This window comes from Pholis gunnellus (genome assembly GCF_910591455.1).
Source record: "Pholis gunnellus genome assembly, chromosome: 7".
Lineage (NCBI taxonomy): Eukaryota > Metazoa > Chordata > Actinopteri > Perciformes > Pholidae > Pholis > Pholis gunnellus.
Window position 1 is genome coordinate 20,688,441 of NC_136533.1, and position 19,659 is coordinate 20,708,099.

The window sequence follows — 19,659 nt, forward strand, 5'->3', positions numbered from 1 at the left end:
CTGGCACAGCTGAGAGGGAATTAGATGTAATGGAATACGTAAATAGTGACACTTCAGCTCATGGACCGTTTCCGTATAACATAGCATGACATAGCGTATGTTTTACGATAATACGCTGGACAGGATGGGTTTTATCTTGAAAGTCTTAACCGGAAAACCTTTATCTAAAACTGGCTAGCTTGCCTCATACTTTGGACTGAGCGACTCCAACCAACCCGGAACTTTTAGGTCATCTAATCACTCCTGAAAACTTATTGCAAGGAGTTTCCTCCTGTGTTTCTGAGCAGTTTAAATGTTACTCTAAGTGAAGACACTTCTGCGGACTAAGGTAGTTCCTTCCGAGGGGAAAAGCAGACAGTTGCAAATGCTTCTCGCCCCGACTGCGGCGGTTCCTGTGGGACATTAACCCTCGACTTGTCTTTTCAAACCAGGTAGGACCAGGAAAAAAAATCAGCTCTGCAGCCGACTCTCTCACTTCTTCCACAACCTTGTCATGGATCTTTTTGCAAAGCTTCGGCCTTAGTCATATCAGTCTGAACTACTAACAGTTCAGGTGCTGTTACATGTATTTGCGTTCACGTGTTCACTTCTAACTAGTTGGCTTAAAAAACATAGTTTGGTGGTTCACGTACACAGCAGGGCGCGTGCCTTTATTGAACTAATGTAGCGTACAGTGTTCAGCCACACAAAAGTTACATTTATTTGTGTAAAGTAGAGCTATACTATTGTCACGAATAAGACACATACCAGTTATATGTTTTATTGATATGTTTTATTCTTTTTATAAATACAAAGCAAGCAAGTCATTAAATTCCAGTAGAAGCCTGAAGTCAGTTTTTCTCTGTATTATGCTTGTATTTGAGATGTATTAAGTTCGTCTCGTGTGTGTGAGTGGAACCCTGTCAGGTTAGGAATTTCAGGCAGCTGAGAGCTTCCCCCTTCACTCTCTCTCTCTCTCTCTCTCTCTCTCACACACACACACACACACACACACACACACACACACACACACACACACACACACACACACACACACACACACACACTCTTCCATGGGTGGGGGGTGTCTGTCAGTCCAGGGGCTCTGAGACACACTCGTGAGTCAGCAGGCTAACAAAGGGTCTGGGTGTGCTGCTGGCTTTAAGCTTAGTACTGAATCACAGTTCCCGTAGAAGACTATGGGCACTGACAGCTGCTGAACATGGGGGAGATTTTAATCTTAACACCCCTGTGAAGTTTAGGTTTATTTCCCCTGTGCTGTAGCTGTCATAACTTTCCATTACTGTGATGAAATATTAACACAATAACAATGGGTTATGAATGTGTCGTCAGTCTGTTTATGATAGTTTACTGTGTGCGTCCTGATAGTATTGTATTTATTTCCCCTTAAGAATATATTAACTTAACTGTGACATGTTAAGTAAAACTGAAAAAAAGACCTATAACTGACAGTTGTCTTATGTTTTTATTCTGCCAACTATTTTATTGATTAATCAATTGACATTTTGGTCTATAAGCGGTCTGAAAATACAGAAAAATGCCCGTTAGTGATTAGTCCTTAGTGATGCCTTCAAAGTACGTTGCTTTGTCCAAACCCAGAACTAAAACCAAATATATTGCATTTAATGTCATAGAAAACAGAAAATATTCACATTAAAGAAAATGGATTCAGATTTTTTTTTAACAATAAAATTGAAGTAATTGCCAGTACATTTCTTAAGATGAGTAGCATTGAGAGTAGTGCACTAACACCTTAACTTAACAGACACAGAAGGCCTCCACGTACTTACTTCAGGGGACATCACAAACGTGCATCGACAGGCACAGACAGACACACCTGAGCGAAAGTCTCCCCCGTCTCTTCTGCTTCGTTGAAAAAGGGGAAGCTGTTGATGAGACTCGTGAGCAGAGGTGACTGTGGCTCAGGCAGTTAGAGCGGTCGTCAGCTACTCATAAGGGCGGTGGTTCGATCCCTGGCCCCCGCCGTCTACTGGACAAGATGCTGAAACCCCACTTACCATTTTATATTTACATTCTGGCTGAGCAGTGTTGAGAATCACAGGAGGCCTGGAGCATGTACGGACAGGTCATGATGATGTAGACAAATCCAAGCTGCTAGAAAATGTTTTTGCTCTCTCCTCTTGACTGGTCTTCACCTTTTTTTAATTCCCTTTCTGGACAAAAGTCGACGGACGCTTTCTTTTCAGCAAGTGAAACCCAACACATATTCTACAACAGCAGAATAGCAATAGAATATTTATTAATGGTAACGGTAATGTGATATCTGATTATGGTAATATCATAAAGTAGTTATTAGTCATAAATTAGTTACTTTTTTTTCTGCTGTTCAAGATATTCTTCAATTATTAGACTTGAGAGAAATCGATCGTCTCTACCTGCTCGGTAACATCGATAATTGTTTGACAAAATGTAAACGTAATCCTAATGCACCAATAGTCTCACACACACACACACACACACACACACACACACACACACACACACACACACACACACACACACACACAGTCCAGAGCCACGCCAGTATCTCTGTGAGGCGGTACTTGGAGCACAGCGGTACTTACTAATGTCACAATCGTTGGATGATGTTCAGCAGGTTTGTTTACCGTGTTGCCCATCTCAGCTTAGTCTGTTAGCCTGACAACATTGACCTAATTTGTAGTATTTTGTCATAGAACAAAGTACTTTAAAATGTCAACCTCATGGTGGCGCTTCAGGAAAAAAAAAGTCAGTCGAATTCTTTAACTGTTAACCATAAGTGTCCCACAGATCAGCTAAACCCTGTCATTGCCGTTGTACGTTTCCCTGTGAGGAATAGTTCTAACAAAACAAAGGCACCTCTTCTCTCACTCTTTGTAGTGCAGCCGGAGCACTAAATAGGGTTTCAGCTAATAAACACATGGGCTTAGTTTCCCATTCATCAGTTAGCTGCAGCTTAAACCCCACAGGCAGTGTTTGTTGTCGCAAAGACACAACGCGCCGTTACCCTTGAATTTGCTGACTCATAAGCTTCCCCCAGAACAATTCTACGTTCACACCCAAACCTCTGCAAGGTTAAGGCTGCACAGTCTTGTTGTTTGTCTGTTGGAGGGAAGTCGACCTTCAGCACCAGTGTAATGGTTTCAGCACCCCATGTCCATGTCTAAATGATCCAACAAACCAAAACCTGGACCAGGACTGCAGCCTCAGTGGACCGTGCTATAGATCGCCTTATTTATCAGGGAAGATGCTGCCTCGGGGCGGGTGAGCCGAGGAGACGTTAAAGACGTGCGGTTGTCTTGACACAAGTAGTGCTTTGAAACCTGCCGTAAAGTGCGAGAGCTTTTAGACTGGAGCGACGGTATGTGAACTATCCCAGAGATCGGGAAGAGAGCGGGGGGGGGGGGGGGGGGGTCATTAATCATAGTGAATACAAGCAGGCACAAGCTCAACCTATTTGCTTTCATCGAGAGCTCGTGAATGTATGGAAGAATTTAGATCCAATTGTATTGTTTCGATGTCTGAGAGAGCCAGGGAGAGACGAGGAAGGACGAGGAAGGGGGGGGGGAGGGTTGGAAGCACAACTGCTTCTTCTGTACCCTCTGGGAATGCTGTCTGAAGGCTGGGGAGGAAGTGTGTGTGTGTATGAGTGTGTGTGAAGTGGAAAGGGGAGAAGAAAAAGTGAACAATCCGTAGTGCGTGTTCAGACAGTATTCAGCCGTCTCAGCTGTCCTCATTGCACCATGAACACACAGTGAAAGAGGAACACCGCTCCGTACGACCTCATAGTGAAAATGATAGTTGCATTGACCGCCATCAGCCATTCGACTGCACTCTTTCGGCCCACTTCACAGAGAGTCTGCTCTCGGGCTGGTTAGCTGTTGCTTGATCACTTTTTACAATCACTGAATTCATAATCGGTTTGACACAACAGCAATGGCCCCACGAGAATGAGTCATCAAAATCCATTAACTGTAGCCAGGAGGAGGCCCAGACTTTTGTATATTTATGAAATGATCAATGTTCACGTTCTGGTGAACAATGAGGTCACTGTGAAACATATATATATATTTTTACAGGTTGCCGGTGGTAGTGAGTATATTGTATGAAACGTGATGAGGCACTTAATTTTGACGCTTTCATCTCTTTTATTCTCAACAGCTAGAGAGCGGTGGAGGTAAGAGGTGCCAACATGCCTCAACAGAAGGACATTGTGAAGATAGCCATCCAGATGCCTGGGGCCTACCCCCAGCTCATACAACTGGACCAGGTAAAGCACACTCACACACACACACACAATGCCAAATATCCTCCTTTTCAAACTCCACAGCTGTATGTTAAAACTATCTAGTGTGCTGAAGATCATCAGTGTGTCACTTCACGACGAAGCCTGACTCACTGTCATGTCACTCGCTTATTAAACTTGAATAGCGCCGGTAGTTCAGCAGCTTTTGGCATTAAAATGTATTTAACCAGGAAAGGCCTCATTGACATTACAGATTGGTTGAGAGTTTCATACAAACAAGTCTATGAATGGACAATGCAGGCCAACCAACCCGAGCATACAGGGAGCTATGGGGAGTTAAGACTTTATAATAAACCTCGACTCATGCATGTGTAGCAAATACACTAATGTGACCTCAAAATAGTTTTTTTTATGTTGAAATTCTATTATAACCAAACTGCACATATGCACTAGCATTAAAAAAAAATAAAAAGAATCAGATATTTCCTCATTGTTTTCGAAGAAATAGAGGCGTCGACCAAATTCTGACGATGCTTGGCAGAATTGTTTTTTAGGAGCTTTTTATCTGAACAAATCTTTTTCTTCTTTCTGAGACGGTTCTGTGATTTGATCAATAGCATCACAATGTGTGTGAAGAAGATCAACACGAGTGTGATCATTGGAACAGTGGAAACAGAAAGACAGAGAAGATGATCTTGGTGCAATAACACTTTTGGGTGGCTGTGGTCAGAGGGTGATTATCTCCACTTCCTTACCAGTGTGGTTTGTGCTGCTGCACGGCATATTGAAAATGGCCTCAGTCGCTGCCACGCCTGGTGAATATAATAATCGTCTGTGAAGTCATTAACGGCTCAGCTTTTTAACATTTTCTTTTCACTCACTGTCCTTTCTGCTTTTTACATCTCAAACTATGGTTCAATATTAGATAAACAAGTTGTTGTAATATAAATATGAATAAATAGCACTGAACTGTGCAGAGTTTTACAGGACTTCCTTTTTTTTTTTATTTCACATTTGAAATGTGAAATCATTTTTTATTCAAATCCATTTTGATTTTATAACGTCACTTTTTCACGGCGGTGGTGTTGTCACCAGGTTCCTTAATTTTGAGCCAATCACAGGCCACCTTCCTCTCAAACAAGCTAGCTCAACAACTGCCACCCGATTTAGCCTGTTAGCTTCATGTGAGTACCGCAGCATAAGTAGCCTTGTTAGGCTCCGACTTAACTAACGATTTGATTTTTCATCATTTCTTCAATTATTATGAAGCTATCTCTAACACGGGAGGTTATCGAATGTTTGACACCACCATTTATATTTATATGGTTGTGTCTGATTAGATGATATTGAACACTTTGGGGCTTCATGCACATCCACTGGTTTTGTTTGCTCAGCTTTTACTACATGACATTGTAGGGGAGATTTCCATGTGTTTCTCAGAAGCTATGGGGAAGTTGCACTTCTTTGTGCGAGACACTCAGCATGAGTAGCAGTTTGAACTGTATCCCAGACAGCAGGGGGCGTGTCTCTCACAATCGCTTACTGTACATCACTTGAGGAGGTTTGAACCGAGTGAGAATGGATTTAACAGGTACTCACTGGAACAGCTGGAAAATGCAACACAACTGGAAAGAACACAGATCCCAGGTGGAAACAGTTTTTCAAGCCCCGATACCGTAAACAATATTTCTGTTGTAATAATCCTAACGGCAGCACAACAATTACACATCCAAAAGTGTTGATTTGGACGCGTCTGTTCACAACCAATACGATCAGCCCAGAAGAATCCCCCAACGTCTTCTCATTCACCAAACACATTTGATTGGTTGACCTTCTTGGCTGCCACTAATAACAGAGGGTCTACCGCAGAACCCTGAGACATTTTGATTGGTTGACCGCGGGACTGACCACTAATAGCAGGATAGCTGAGAGCCAGACATGGAAGCAGTCTGGCTTTTATTTACTTTCAAAGAGGGATCTGGGCACCGAGGGCAACATAGTTCGGAAAGTGTTGGGGAGCTCTTAGATTTCCTCTTCTCAGCAGTCGAGGTTTGCAGCCAGCGAGAATAGTTGCGGTACCGTGATCCCATCCACGGCGTGTCACTGCTGAAGCGTGTACTCAGCTCCCTGACAGAGAAAATACTGTGATAGTCTATAACCTGTTGTTACCACCCATGTGCATGCAGCAGGTGTGAGGTTTTTTTTTTTTATGTTGCGTTTGTATGTATCTGACTACACGCTGTTTTTGTTGTGTCGTTGTACAGAAAAAGCCTCTATCTGCTGTAATAAAGGAGGTGTGTGATGGGTAAGTTGATGCTGCCACAGCATACATACTGTCTTTGTTTGTTTGATATTATCATTGAACTGTACGTATTACCGCGATAGTTACGTAATATCAGCTTGTGTGTGTGTGTGTGTGTGTGTGTGTAGCTGGAATCGCCCAGGTCCTGACAACTACGCTCTGCAGTACGCGGATGGAGTGCAGACGTACATCACTGAATCGGTGAGTCACATCCAACTGTACGTACGAAATCGATACAACTATTTATCTACACCGGGGAGTCGGCCTGGTGAAGGTTTGAGCAGCAGATCTTCAGATGTTTCTACGTTGAAGATGAATAAAAATGTTGTAAATCTCTGTTTAAGTTGTCAAAAGCACGGCAATGAATCTGGGAATCGCATTCTTGTGAGCACTTCTGTCCGCTTCAGTGAGCATTTCTCTCGAGTCCAGAAGGACATAAAATGACTTGACCCAGAACTAGTCCCACGTCGCACGACGTCATCGGCGCTATTCGAAATGAGTGTGGGACAGGCTGGAAAAGCAAAGGACAGGGACAGAGACAGAGAAAGGCAGCCGGAACCTTTTGTGACCTTTTTGAGAAGGTTGCCACTGAAGGCCCTCCCCCTCTTTGGGCTGAAGGCCGGCCTGCAGAAGCCATCGCAATGCCGTCGGATAGATGCAGAGAAAAATACGTTTTATTTATTGTGCATTCAAAATGTTCCTTTCATGTTACAGCCTGTAATCTAAACCCTTCCAGCCACGGACGGGGGGTGAAAATTGCTTCAGCTAGAAGCCCTAAACACATTACGTCTCATCTCATGTGTGTCCTTTTCACTTCGTAGCGATCTGTATTGTCCGTGTTCGATAAACTCTTGAAATTAGGGTAGAGTAGGATAAATGCATTGCTATTAGAAAGAATGCTGGATCAGCAGGCCAATCACATCAGTCCCTCTGCTAACAGCTCGGGACTCCTTAGAAAAGACAGAGCGTGTTATCTTTCTGCTGCTCACACACACACAACAGTTTTAAGCGAAACAGTTTTAAACAGTACTAAGTGTCAGTACTAATTACTGGTGCTTTTTCTATATTTATCCAAGTGTGGCTCTCTGTATGTGTTACTGTGTGTATAGGTCTCTGTACTGTTTATATGTCTGTGTGTGGCTAGTTTATTTGTATCCATGCGTGTCTGACTTTCACTACCTTGTGGTGTTTGTGTCACTGTACATGCCAGAGGTTTTTTGTCAACAGCTTTTAAATACTCTTTCCTGTGCTTGCATGTGTGTGTGTGTAGAATCGTCTGGACATTAAGAACGGCTGCATTCTGCGTCTGACCAAGGCACCGGTGAGTCTGCGTGAACCAGGCTCTCAGCCACTCTTTCGCCTCCCTCCTCTCACATTCCTCCAGCCCTCTGTCTCTCACTGTCACTGGCTCTTCACTGTCATTTACACACACCGCACGCACAAAATGTACAGAATCAGCTGCACGAACAGTTAATAGAAGAAGTCATTATTCTGTCACTATTACAAGTAGCTGAGTTTCTAAGAAGTGCAACAATATGATCTGAGTAACTAGACAAGGACACGATTGTTGAGTTACGGCGTGCGTGAACATGTGTTTTTGTTGATGCTGGTGAACGTAGGGCCGCTGTGCAGAAGACCTGTACAAGGGTATCCTGAGCTCGGACTCGGGCGTGCGCTGCGATTCGCTGAAGGAGCTGGCGAGCGTTTCCACAGACGTGACCTTCGCTCAGGAGTTCATCAGCCGAGACGGACATCTCTTATTGGTCAAAATAGTAGAGGACGCTAACGAGTTAGTACTCAGTGTGTGTGTGTGTGTGTGTGTGTGTCTGTGTTTTCATTTCTCCAATGGCGGGGGTAGAATGTTGTTCCTCAGATACATATCTGTGGTGCTTGCACACGTTGCAGCATATCTTGCTGAGCTCAACATGTATCGACTGTATTCTGCAGAAAGAAGTGTTTCCTCCCTAATTCGTTCCAGACTCTCTCTTCCAATTTCGGGTTAAAGCCTATTGGTTTATACATTTTGAGCAGTTTCCATGATCATATCAAACACTTGGACGAACTCCACTGTAGCATTCAGAGGCAGCGCAGTGAGCTGCATCCTGAGGTGCTCTGTCACATGATGGAAATGTTTTTGATTGCACTGTGATAAATACAAAGATTCCACACAAGCGGCCCATCTGAAAGCGTTTTCGCCAGTGTAAGTCTCTTGAGTGCATAATATTTCTTTGTGTGTCTGTCTGCGTCATTCAAGGGGTAATGTGATAATGACCCACACATTGACTGGCTTCATGGAACTGATGGATCATGGGATAGTTTCCTGGGAGAACCTGTCGTCTGTCTTCATCAAGAAGGTGCTGTATCTTGTGCTCGCTGTCTGTTGTTTTGTCGCCGATTTGTTCCGTCATTGATTGTAGCTGCACTCTTTCTTACTATTCCTACCTTCTGTCTTCCTTCTCTCCTTCCCGGTCCTTTCAGATTGCTAGCTTTGTCAACGCCAAGCTGACCGACGCATCAATACAGCAGGTGTCCTTGGCCATCCTAGAGAGCATGGTGCAGAGCAGCCACGGCCTCTTCCTGCAGGTCAAACAGGAAGTCACGATGGAGCGGCTCATCGCTCACCTCCAGGTGTAAGTAGGATATGGTCCGAGTCTGAGAAGCCGATCATAAATTAAATGAAACCTTGAATGAATGCAGCCAAACCTGCTGGATATATATATCCGACTATTTCCTCTTTCCAAATGTGTTACGTGTTCCAGTTTTTATTTTGATCAAAGCTAAAACATTGGTTCTTAGACATAAAATCTGGAGGAAATACGTAAAAGATTTTAGTAATGTAAGCGTTCAGGTTTCCATTTGTAGTCTGACTATTTGTTGTCCAAGTAGAATTGACCAATCACGTTGCAGCGGGCTTTGGTTGCAGGCAGATACACTGTTTGGGAGAACAAGAGGCGGAACGCTTTGGCCGAAAAAACCAAACCACTTTCAGTGGCAGATAGTGGGAGAAACTAAAGACAGATGGAAAAAAAATTATATTTAAAATGTTCAGTATCTACTGTTCAGCAAAGAGAGAGAGTTACAAATCTGTGGGGCGACAGGGTGGTGCAGTGAAGCGGCAGCCTGGTCTTTGTAACAGGAAGTTTTTAAATATGTAAAATAAACAACTAGTGCAGACAATAGCATTGTCTCTGCCATTTATCACACCAGCATTTCACAGTTAGTACAGTTAATACTGAATGTCTTTATGTGAGAATTGAAACTTTTAAAACATCCTTTTGATCTCAACCTGTTTTCCTTACTAAGCGCACCTTTTCGTGCGGCAGTGGAACCTCTAAATGATATGTTTTCTCCTCTCTGACCACTTTCAGGACGAACCAGCAGATACAGACCAAAGCTATGGCTCTACTTATGGCTCTACTACAAACAGCCGGGGACTCAGACAGACAGGTGCTGCTGCTTACTTTCTAACGCACTTTCATTCCACTTCCTGTTCTCGTAGCTATTACAGCTTCCTAGCATGCAGACACGTAGGTATTTGGTCAGTTTCAGGGCCTTCCTTGAATGTCTGTGACTTCCAGACAGTGGCGCCTGCAGCTGTTAATCGGTGTGCACTGAGCATACTTTAACTCAGCTGATGTTTTTTTTTTTAATGTTCAGTTATCATTACTCTTTACTATGTTGCATTTGTGTAGTGATGGGAAGCATCTGTATCCAAAGCTGAAAGTGGCATGCATGTTTAGGTCATTATTGTACATGGGGAGTCAGAATCCTGCTGACGTCACTTCTTACAGACAGCTGTAAAGGACCCATCCATCACATTCTGTCTGCTCATCTGAGCTCTTCGACACAAAGTCGAGGCTTTCTCTCCCACCGTTCAGTTCCTGGTCCTCTCTCATTGTACGGAAACAGTTCCCTCATTCAGCCCTCTGTCTCCCTTTCGCTCAGACTCTCTTTGTTACTGACACACAGACTCACACTTCCTCACTTTAACAGTGAGTCAACAAATCCGCCCTTCTTATCAGCAAGTAAAGCCCTGAACGAAACGAGGCCGGGCTAGAGATGTTGTGATGTTGTCACCGAGGTCAAAGTCCCACACGCTAACCCTTGTCCCCTCCCACTAATCCGCAACTGACACTATGTCGCCACCCCGTGTTAGAAACATGTCACTGCACCCCAGTAACACGTTGTTGTAGTCATGCTCACTTTGCTCCCTTGTCTTCTGTTTTCCAGGATATTTTTGCGTTCATGAATAAGAGGAATCTCCGGCAGTACATTTATAAAGTAAATGATCTCTTTATTTACATTTCACATTTCACATAGTTTTCTGTATCTCAGTGATAACATGATGAAAGAAGACCTCAATGTTGTGCAGAGGAATGTCACAGTAAGCAAAGCAACCTCCCCGGCCTGTTGAAGAAATGTGTGTACTTATTGCAGAACATCATCCATAGTTCTGGTTCAGTCCAGGACGAGATGGCCCACTACCTCTACGTCCTACAGTCTGTTACCTTAAATCACCTGGAGGCCCGCATGAGGACTCCTATGGACTGTTACAGCCAGGTGAGCGCCAACATCAGGAGTTTAATAAATGCTCGACAAAATGCAAAACATTCTTAGTTTTAGTGATCAGAAACACCCGATGAAGAGCGCGTGCAGAAGAATGTGCACTCAGCGTCCATCTCCGTAAAGTACACATCCGTGTTTTATCTGCAGGAGCAGAGAGATATCCTTCACGGCTTGCGGCAGACGGCATTTGAGACCGAGACTGAGAACAGTCTGAGCAACGAGAGACGACGCTCGCTCTGCGCCAAAGAGTTCAAGAAGTTAGGCTTCTCTGTGAGTGACTGCTATCAGAAGTTATTCTGTTCTGTATCTATTCACTTTCATCATTATCAAAGTTATCCTAGTTAAAGTGCTTTTCATCTTCATATCGCTGTGATTAATATTGATTCTTTTTTTTAATCATTTTAGAACAATAGTAACCCTGGTCAGGACTTGGTGCGAACGCCTCCTGGTCTTCTAGCTTTGGACACCATGTTTTATTTCGCTGCACGCTATCCTGATGCCTACAGCAGGGTGAGCATTATTTATCTGCTTGTAATTTAACCGTTTGAAAAGCTCCCGATTTAAAACGACATGGCACAAGAAAGCATTTCTCATTTTCACCACCCGATCTCATGTTTCGGTTGTCTTAATACATAATAAGAGGAGCAAATGTTATGTAACTGTTGTTTCTGTGTGAGTTCTATGACAGAGGCTTCACATTATGACCAGCTGAAACTGAATTTCAATTAACAATAAAGTAAAATGTTCAATTGTCTCCCAGTTTGTCCTGGAGAACAGCAGCAGGGAAGACAAACACGAGTGTCCGTTTGCCAGGAGCAGCATCCAGCTCACACTCATCCTGTGTGAAATCCTTCGTATCGGCGAGCCCCGTAAGTTGCCCTCCAGTCTACGGTGTTAGTGCCATGACGGTCTGTAACCCTCTCGTCAAACCGACTCTACAGCTGACAATCTTGTATTGTTTTGCTTTTGTTCTCCGTCTTATCTGTCCCTTCTCTTTTGTGAACAGCCTCCGAGACGGGATGTGCCTACCACCCCATCTTCTTCAGTCAGGATCGGCTGATGGACGAGCTTTTCTGTGTCTGCATTCAGCTGCTCAACAAGACCTGGAAGGAGATGAGAGCCACACAGGAGGACTTTGACAAGGTACAGTAGCAAGACAAATGGTGCCATGCAGGAGATTTTGACCAGGCTGTTCTAACCGGCTTTCTTTTCACTTCCAAACAATGGTTCAACCTTTCCAGAAATGCTTTTAGAGTTGGATGAAAAGAGCAATACTGTTCTCATGGCTGTGTACGGTAAATATGAAGCTTGAGCCACAGCAGCTGGTTAGCTTAGCTTAGCTCAGCTTAGCAGTCTCTGACCTTTTGCACAGAGCCAGGCTAGCTGTCTCCCCGTGTCCAGCCTTTGCGCTAAGCTGAGCTAACTGGCTGCTGGCTCAAGCTTCATATTTGAACAAAGAACCATGAGAGTGGTGGTGATCTTCTCAGGTAACTCTCAGTGAAACAATATCACACTATTTCTTTAAGGAATCCATGTAATTGTGAGGTATGATAAACAAAGATCAGAGGATCCAGAGCTGTGCTTTTTGGGCCACAACACCATCTCAACCCCTATATATTTATGATAATACTGATGTTTACGGTTTTGAGGCGCATCTCAGTACATACTGAAAGGGTGTACTACATCCCTGTTAGGTTTTCAAATTTGACTAAAGGCAAGCTCCTCCAGACACACAGAGTTTAGCTTATATGAGAGCCTTTTTAAAAGAGTTTCTTATGGTGGATTTGTGTAAGTTTGTACCTTTTGTGACTTTGTATAGGGGCATTCTTATGCTAACCATCCCCAAACCCTGCCCATACAGAGTTGACCCTGCATTTAGGAGCACACGGTGACCTTACAACCACAATGCAGTACTTGCACGATGGCGATAGGTTGAGCCAAGCCTAAAGCATCGGGGTCTTGTCTGGGAGAAATATTGAGAATCCAGCCGTCCTGAAAAGGAGAGTGGTGGAGCTTTTGTCCTGAACCGCATTTCAACCTCACACACAACAGAAGGCATCAACAGTGCTCTCCTGATAGCCATAAAACCCTGTGACCCTTTGACCTGTCGGGAGTGGGGCCAGTGTGCCGAGCGCCAAACCTCAGCCGACCGGCCTTTTGTTTTTGACCACGGCCCCCTACCCAGGGTGCTTTTGGGGCAAGGACAAAGGGGCATTAGGTGGACAAAGAGAAGCGTGGTGGGCGGCAGAAACAGAGGGAGCAGGAAACGAGAAAAACAAAGCGCTCGGGGCATGAGCAGTAATTACTCAATAACAGAGGGAACGTAAAACTTCTGGAAACAATGTGAGAGGGGGAGAATATGAGAGGGCTGGACTGGAAGGAGCGGAGTGGAGGAGAAACCAAAGAACAAGAGAGGCGGTGGTGGTATATGTAATATCACAAATTTAGGTTTCGTTACCTAGTGAGTTAATTGGAAGTATTGGTGTTTGTGTGAGTGAGACTGTGCCACAAACAAACACACAATCCTTCAGTTCAATCACAAGAATGTATTTGCAAGGCTCTCTACGTGATAACGGTCATCCTCCACACACACACACACACACACACACACACACACACACACACACACACACACACAGACACAGACACACACAAACATTTGGCATGCATGCATATGCTGCAGGGTTTCAGGGAACGGAGACAGCGGCCGTCGTCGCTCCTATTGGCCAGTTGAGCTAAATGACCGAGTGGCTGGGCGGGGGGATGTGGGTAGGAGTGTGTGTGTGAGAGTATCAGGGTGTCTGTTTACAAAACACCCACACTGGGAGGCCTGCACCTCTCCTGTCATGTAGTTGATCTCTGTCGCTCTCCCTCACCGCCACCGCTCGTCATCCCCGTCACATTTCTCTGATCGTTGACGACGGGTGCAATTCGAAGTTGGGGTTGAAATATAGTCCGCACTGAAGGAAGAAAGATGGAGGTAAGGTTGTTTTTAGTATTGTATTGATGCGTCAAGCAAGATGATTTAATTGGGAAGTCAATATCAAATGCAATTTTTCATCCATACTCTGAGGCTGAACAGGTGAGATTTAACAACAGAACTGATTTACAGCATGAGAGTTCAGATGACACAACAGTGTGAAGCAGCTGTCTCAGGTTTTGTGTCATGTGAAAGTTGTTTTGTTGAGGTTATTTTGGCTCGGGGGGGCTTGAGCGGGGAGGCACAGGGTGAAACTCTAGCCGCTTGTTTTGTGTCCCTGCGTGTTCACACAATATAAAATGACCGTCTGGATTCCACCATCTGCTGCCAGACGGACAGACTCGCTCATCCTCTGTGGTCGTAAACAGCTCGCTCACATTAAAGCTTGTGTCAGATGTTTAATAAGCGCCACAGGATATCTCTTGCGGTTTGAGATTTCTGCTTTTGCATTTATTGTTTGTGCATTGCTTGTAACCGAATGCTTTGTTGTCCGCAAACGGTTATTTGTATAATAGGACATGCCGTGTGGAGAGAAGTCTGGACAGTGCTGCACCGAATGGGTCAATTTACACTTTCGTAACTAATTGATCACAATCTGTCGAATTGGGTGTGAACAGGAATGATCTAGGTCAGCAGAGTGTGTGTGTCAGATAAAGCGAGATCAGGACAAATGGTGCTGGAGTCAGCTTATTCTCTGGGGCACTATAGATTTCTATATAGACGCACCACTATTTACAACTGAGGCACGTATACTGAAGGTAGATGGAGATTTTCCACACATCCGCTGTTTGACCGACTGCCCTGGGCTCTTGTTTCAGGGCACCTGGGGTCAACCGCTGTCCCTCTGTGTGAGCTTCAGTTTAACAAGTCATGCAGAATAAACACACACACACAATCACACGGGTATAGCAAATGCTGAGTCAGTGCTACAGCATTTTAATCTGGGGGAATTTATAAACTTGTTTCTTAAGTTAAAACCAACTATAAGGATGAATCCAGTTACTGTTCAGTATAGTAACCTCCCAGTTCTTCCATCACTGATTTACTAATTGAGCATGGTTGGTATGAGGGTGTTGCAGATAATTGGGTTAATAAAGAGCGCTCTGATCAATGGCCGGCCCCTGTGTGGGTCAGAGAGGTAGATATAGGGTCGTGCGATTGGACAGCGTGTAGCAGCATGGGGGGGGGGGGGTGTTCACTTTTAACTGATAATAGAAGCAGGCGGGAACATATATGAATAGATTGGAGGAAGGAGTTGTGGCCGCAGTAGAGGGAAACAGAGGACACTTCCTGAAGTGGGTTTTAAAGGTAATAGTTAGGGGCTTTTATATTGTCACCCAAAACGTCTTATATAAAATACTCAAAGGTGTATTAGGCCTTTCCTGTGATTTGGTTGGTAGGAGGGAAATTCTTAATTTCTTGGTCACAACTTTGTCCTTGCTGTACATGTGTTTTTTTTTGTGTAACATGGCTTCACACAAAGCAGAAGTTCACCGGAACTTCTGCAAACTTCAGCATGGAAGTGAATTCTTGGCCCTGCAAACAGTGTCTTCATCAGTTAATGGTGATGAAGATTGTGACTTGTGGTTGAAAGCTCGGAAAAAAAAAAACGTCATACAGAAGCTCTCTTTTTGAAGGCCACTACAACCCAAAGGAATCTCTGAAACATGGAAGTTGTTTTTGGGGGGGAGAGCTGCATTGAACACAGCTGATATGAATACAAATCAAGTAAACAAAACTAAAAATGGCTTCCCAAGACCGTCACTTATCACTCATCCCTCCCAGCTGTCAAAGGAGGCAGTGCGCAGTCGTCCAGCCGACACGTGACTGCACAGTGTCCAACCTCTCTCCGTCTCCATGTCTCCATCCCCAGGTGATGCAGGTGGTGAGGGAGCAGATCACCAGGACGCTGTCCAGTAAGCCAACCTCCCTGGAGCTCTTCAAGAACAAGGTCAATGCCCTCAACTACAGCGAGATCCTCAAGCTGCGGCAGACGGAGCGGCTGCACCAAGAAGAGACTCTTGCTCCACCCGTACTGTGAGTAGCAGGATGTCTGAAGATCCGATACCAGCCTCTGATGAAACCATTTACATGTGCACCTTTTCTTTCTTTTTTTTGCTTACGTAGTTTCAGCTGCATGGCAGAAAATGTCAGGTTAGGTAAGCCGTTGTATATTTTGGTTTCAATGGTCTTCTGATGCAGGGTTTGCGTCTTATGCGGATTTCTTGCAGATATTTTGGCTCCATGGTCCGAGAGAAAAAAATGACAATTGACGGGTTCAAATGCTTGTCATTTGAGAGGATGCTAATAGCATGTGACGAAGCATTTTGTTGAGCGTGTGTGTGTGTGTCTGTGTGTGTCTGTGTGTGTCTGTGTGTGTCTGTGTGTGTGTGTGTGTGTGTCTGTGTGTGTGTGTGTGTGTGTGTGTGTGTGTGTGTGTGTGTGTGTGTGTGTGTGTGTCTGTGTGTCTCTTTCCAGTGAGCTCAAAGAGCGCCTGAAGCCAGAGCTGCTTGAGTTGATCCGCCAGCAGAGACTCAACAGGCTGTGTCAAGGAACAATGTTCAGGAAGATTAGCAGCCGACGCAGACAGGGTGAGAGCACACACACACACACTCACACACACACACACTTAAAAAACAGTCAACTGTGTCTTGTTCTTGTAATATCTCTGATTGTCTGTTTTTCTCAGATAAATTGTGGTACTGCCGCTTGTCCCCCAATCACAAAATGCTTCACTACGGTGATGTGGAGGAAGACACTGACCATCCCACCATTGAAACCCTGCAAAAGAAGAGTGAGTTGCCTCCTGGGGCTTTGTGTAAAGATTTACAACTTCTCTGTATTTAGATGATAAAAGTTATTAGGAGGCCTGATTTATTTATTTGAATTTGAAACTATTTTCCTCCCCGTTCAGTCCCAGTAGCAGATATCAAAGGCTTGCTGACGGGAAAAGACTGTCCCCACATGAAGGAGAACAAGGGCAAACAGAACAAGGTCAGCAGCGCTCCTCGTCTTATATGCTCCTGCTCATCGCGCTCACATCTCACTCTTGTTTGTTTGTGCGTCCCTCACTGCAGGAGGTGCTGGACCTGGCATTTAGCATCACATACGACGTCGAAGAGGACAGCCTGAACTTCGTCGCCCCCTCCAGAACAGATGTGAGTCTCTGGCCGTCCTCTTTATCAAAGTGTGCTCTCTTCTGTGTGCATTATAATGTAGAGTTTACTCACTGGCTCCCTCTCTCTGTCAGTTCTGCCTGTGGACAGATGGACTGAGCGTTCTCCTGGGCCGGGAGATGAGTAGTGAATCCATGCGCAGCGAGCTGGAGATCCTGCTCTCTATGGAGATTAAGCTCCGCCTCCTGGACCTCGAGACCGTTTCCATCCCCGACAGTGCACCGGTCATCCCCAAACCGCCGAGCAACTACAACTTCTGCTACGACTTCAGCCAGACTGAGCAGTAGAGTGTGTGCATTCACTGTAGTGCAACTAGGACGTGTGAATGTGTAAATATATGTGTGTGTGTGTGTGTGTGTGTGTGTGTGTGTGTGTGTGTGTGTGTGTGTGTGTGTGTGTGTGTGTGTGTGTGTGTGTGTGTGTGTGTGTGTGTGTGTGTGTGTGTGTGTGTGTGTGTGTGTGTGTGTGTGTCTGAAATAAGTGGTGCGTGTGTGTTGAGATCTGACCTGTGCATCCATGCACTTATTCCTATAACACAGATTTATTTTGATTTGTAATCGTCCTTTTATAATTCTGAATATATCTTAACTAAACTATGTGTGATACATTGAATATAACCGCGTGTGCGAGGTTGGTTTTTTACTGGTCGAGGCAACAGATGCTTTGTCTCAAATGCTAGTTGTGCTCATTTGTTAAATTCTTGTATTTTCTTTTCTGTTTTTTTTTTTTTTTTCAATGGACATTAGCTAGAACACAGTGTTTTCTAAAGATATGGTACATGTCATTTAAGACAAATACAGTATGTTTTTCATGTTGGACAGTATTTTGCTTAAATATACTTAATATAGGTCCTGGCCTTGGTACGGATCCCAGAGGCTCAACATGATTACTATTGAGCAGAGACGCTCTGTACGACTTTTTATTCTATTCTAGTGATGCAGATCTACACTAGGTACCGAGCCGACCTTCTGTTTTCGGCTTTCGTTTTTAACAATAAGAAACTGTACCTTTTACAATAATCAAGTTTTATAATAAGATCAAATGTGTTCTCGACTAGCAATCATCCCTGTTTATCTGTATGACACAGTATGTGATCAGTGATCCTGAAACTGATTGATTTTATAAGATGATTTGATGATACTGATGATAATATAATGGAGGCAGCGTGCTCAGTCACAGTTTTGCTACACACTCACAAAGCACTCAATGGTGACACTCAAAGCAGCTATAAGTGACACAGGTCGACAGGATACCACGTGGTGCGTTTCTGTCACAGGGTTACATGATTTAAGTCCTCTGCAGTGCATTGCTGACACGCAACTTTCTGTGATTATATACACTTTGAATCACACACTTTGAGTGACTTCACAATAATAAACAGTTTGATTCATACTGGAAAAATAAAACAAGCATGTGTGTGTTTTGCTCATGGCACAGCAGCCAAGGTTTTATAACGATCTGTGCCAACAGGTAAAGAGGACGTGGTGGGCAAAAATGTGTCAAATTTCAGCCTCATTCAGGAAATCGGGTCATTTTGAGACATTTTCAGTGACAAGGTAGGAGCTGTAATCACTTTTTGGCAAGTGGATTCAGAATTGTATAGGTTGTATTAAAAGCCCCCTTGCCCCCTTAGTATTTGGTAAAAGGACTGGGTGGGCTATAATCTGTAAAATATAACTAATCAATGACATAAAGCCATTTTAGGCATAAATAACCTCGCAGTGAAACCTGTAATCACCATTTAAGAGGTATTTCAACAGGTAAGGACTGGAATGGGCAATAATGTAAGGCACAGAGCATATATATATATATATATATATATATATATATACAAGGGCGTAGGTTTGGTCTTAGCATTGGTAGGGACACTGCCCCCCCCCCCCCCCCCCGCCATATAAAAAAAAACGTAGTTGATATTATGTTGAACAGAACTTTATTAATAAAATATATTAACATTTGTGTAACTTGGAACTGATTTAAACATAACAGTAATAAAACCTTAGTTTAAATACAAAACAGTATTCTGCAGCAAATAAATAATAATAACAAATAATTAAATAAATGAATAAAAACGTTCTGCTAAAATGCCAATATACAGTAACAGTATATTCTATATCCAAAATATATATAAAAAACGTTTCAGTTGTGCAGGCAAAAAAGACAAAAAAAATAAATCTATTCTGCAGCACTTAATAGGTTATAAATGAAGTGCTTTCCTCCTTTATGCAATTATTAGTAGTGCTGGGCAACGATTAACATTTTTAATCTCGATTAATTGCATGGATTTTTTGCGATTAATCGCATTGTTATGGCAAAGTTCAATAATGAATTCAAAAGTAGTGTATTACGCACTTTTATTTTAAAGTACTGCTATATGAACAAAAGTGCA

At 43.7% G+C, this 19,659-nt stretch overlaps 1 protein-coding gene across 2 annotated transcripts; it reads left to right on the plus strand.

The window, feature by feature from the left end:
• The first annotated feature begins 196 nt into the window (after positions 1–196).
• On the plus strand, positions 197–18,656 carry elmo3 (engulfment and cell motility 3). 2 transcript variants are annotated; one of them, XM_079162553.1, is made up of 21 exons: positions 197–431; positions 4,162–4,270; positions 6,511–6,551; positions 6,677–6,749; positions 7,819–7,869; positions 8,168–8,337; positions 8,803–8,902; positions 9,027–9,178; positions 9,917–9,995; positions 10,779–10,829; positions 10,986–11,108; positions 11,262–11,384; positions 11,520–11,624; positions 11,875–11,983; positions 12,121–12,257; positions 15,968–16,131; positions 16,573–16,685; positions 16,784–16,888; positions 17,009–17,088; positions 17,172–17,252; positions 17,345–18,656. In XM_079162553.1, the coding sequence occupies exons 2-21, from the start codon at positions 4,193–4,195 to the stop codon at positions 17,555–17,557; spliced, it is 2,148 nt and encodes a 715-aa protein (XP_079018679.1). In that variant the 5' UTR covers positions 197–431; positions 4,162–4,192; the 3' UTR covers positions 17,558–18,656. The 2 variants fall into 2 exon arrangements, with proteins under 2 accessions (XP_079018679.1, XP_079018680.1); XM_079162554.1 differs by lacking the exons at positions 197–431; positions 4,162–4,270; positions 6,511–6,551; positions 8,168–8,337 and having other exon boundaries at positions 6,684–6,749.
• Positions 18,657–19,659: the final 1,003 nt, after the last annotated feature.

Coding starts and splice junctions, on each gene's coding strand:
- elmo3 (XM_079162553.1), top strand. CDS start 4,193: ATGCCTCAACAGAAGGACATTGTGAAGATAGCCATCCAGATGCCTGGG. Junction 10,830..10,985: donor TCCGGCAGTACATTTATAAA/GTAAATGATCTC, acceptor TACTTATTGCAG/AACATCATCCATAGTTCTGG. Junction 11,385..11,519: donor TCAAGAAGTTAGGCTTCTCT/GTGAGTGACTGC, acceptor TAATCATTTTAG/AACAATAGTAACCCTGGTCA.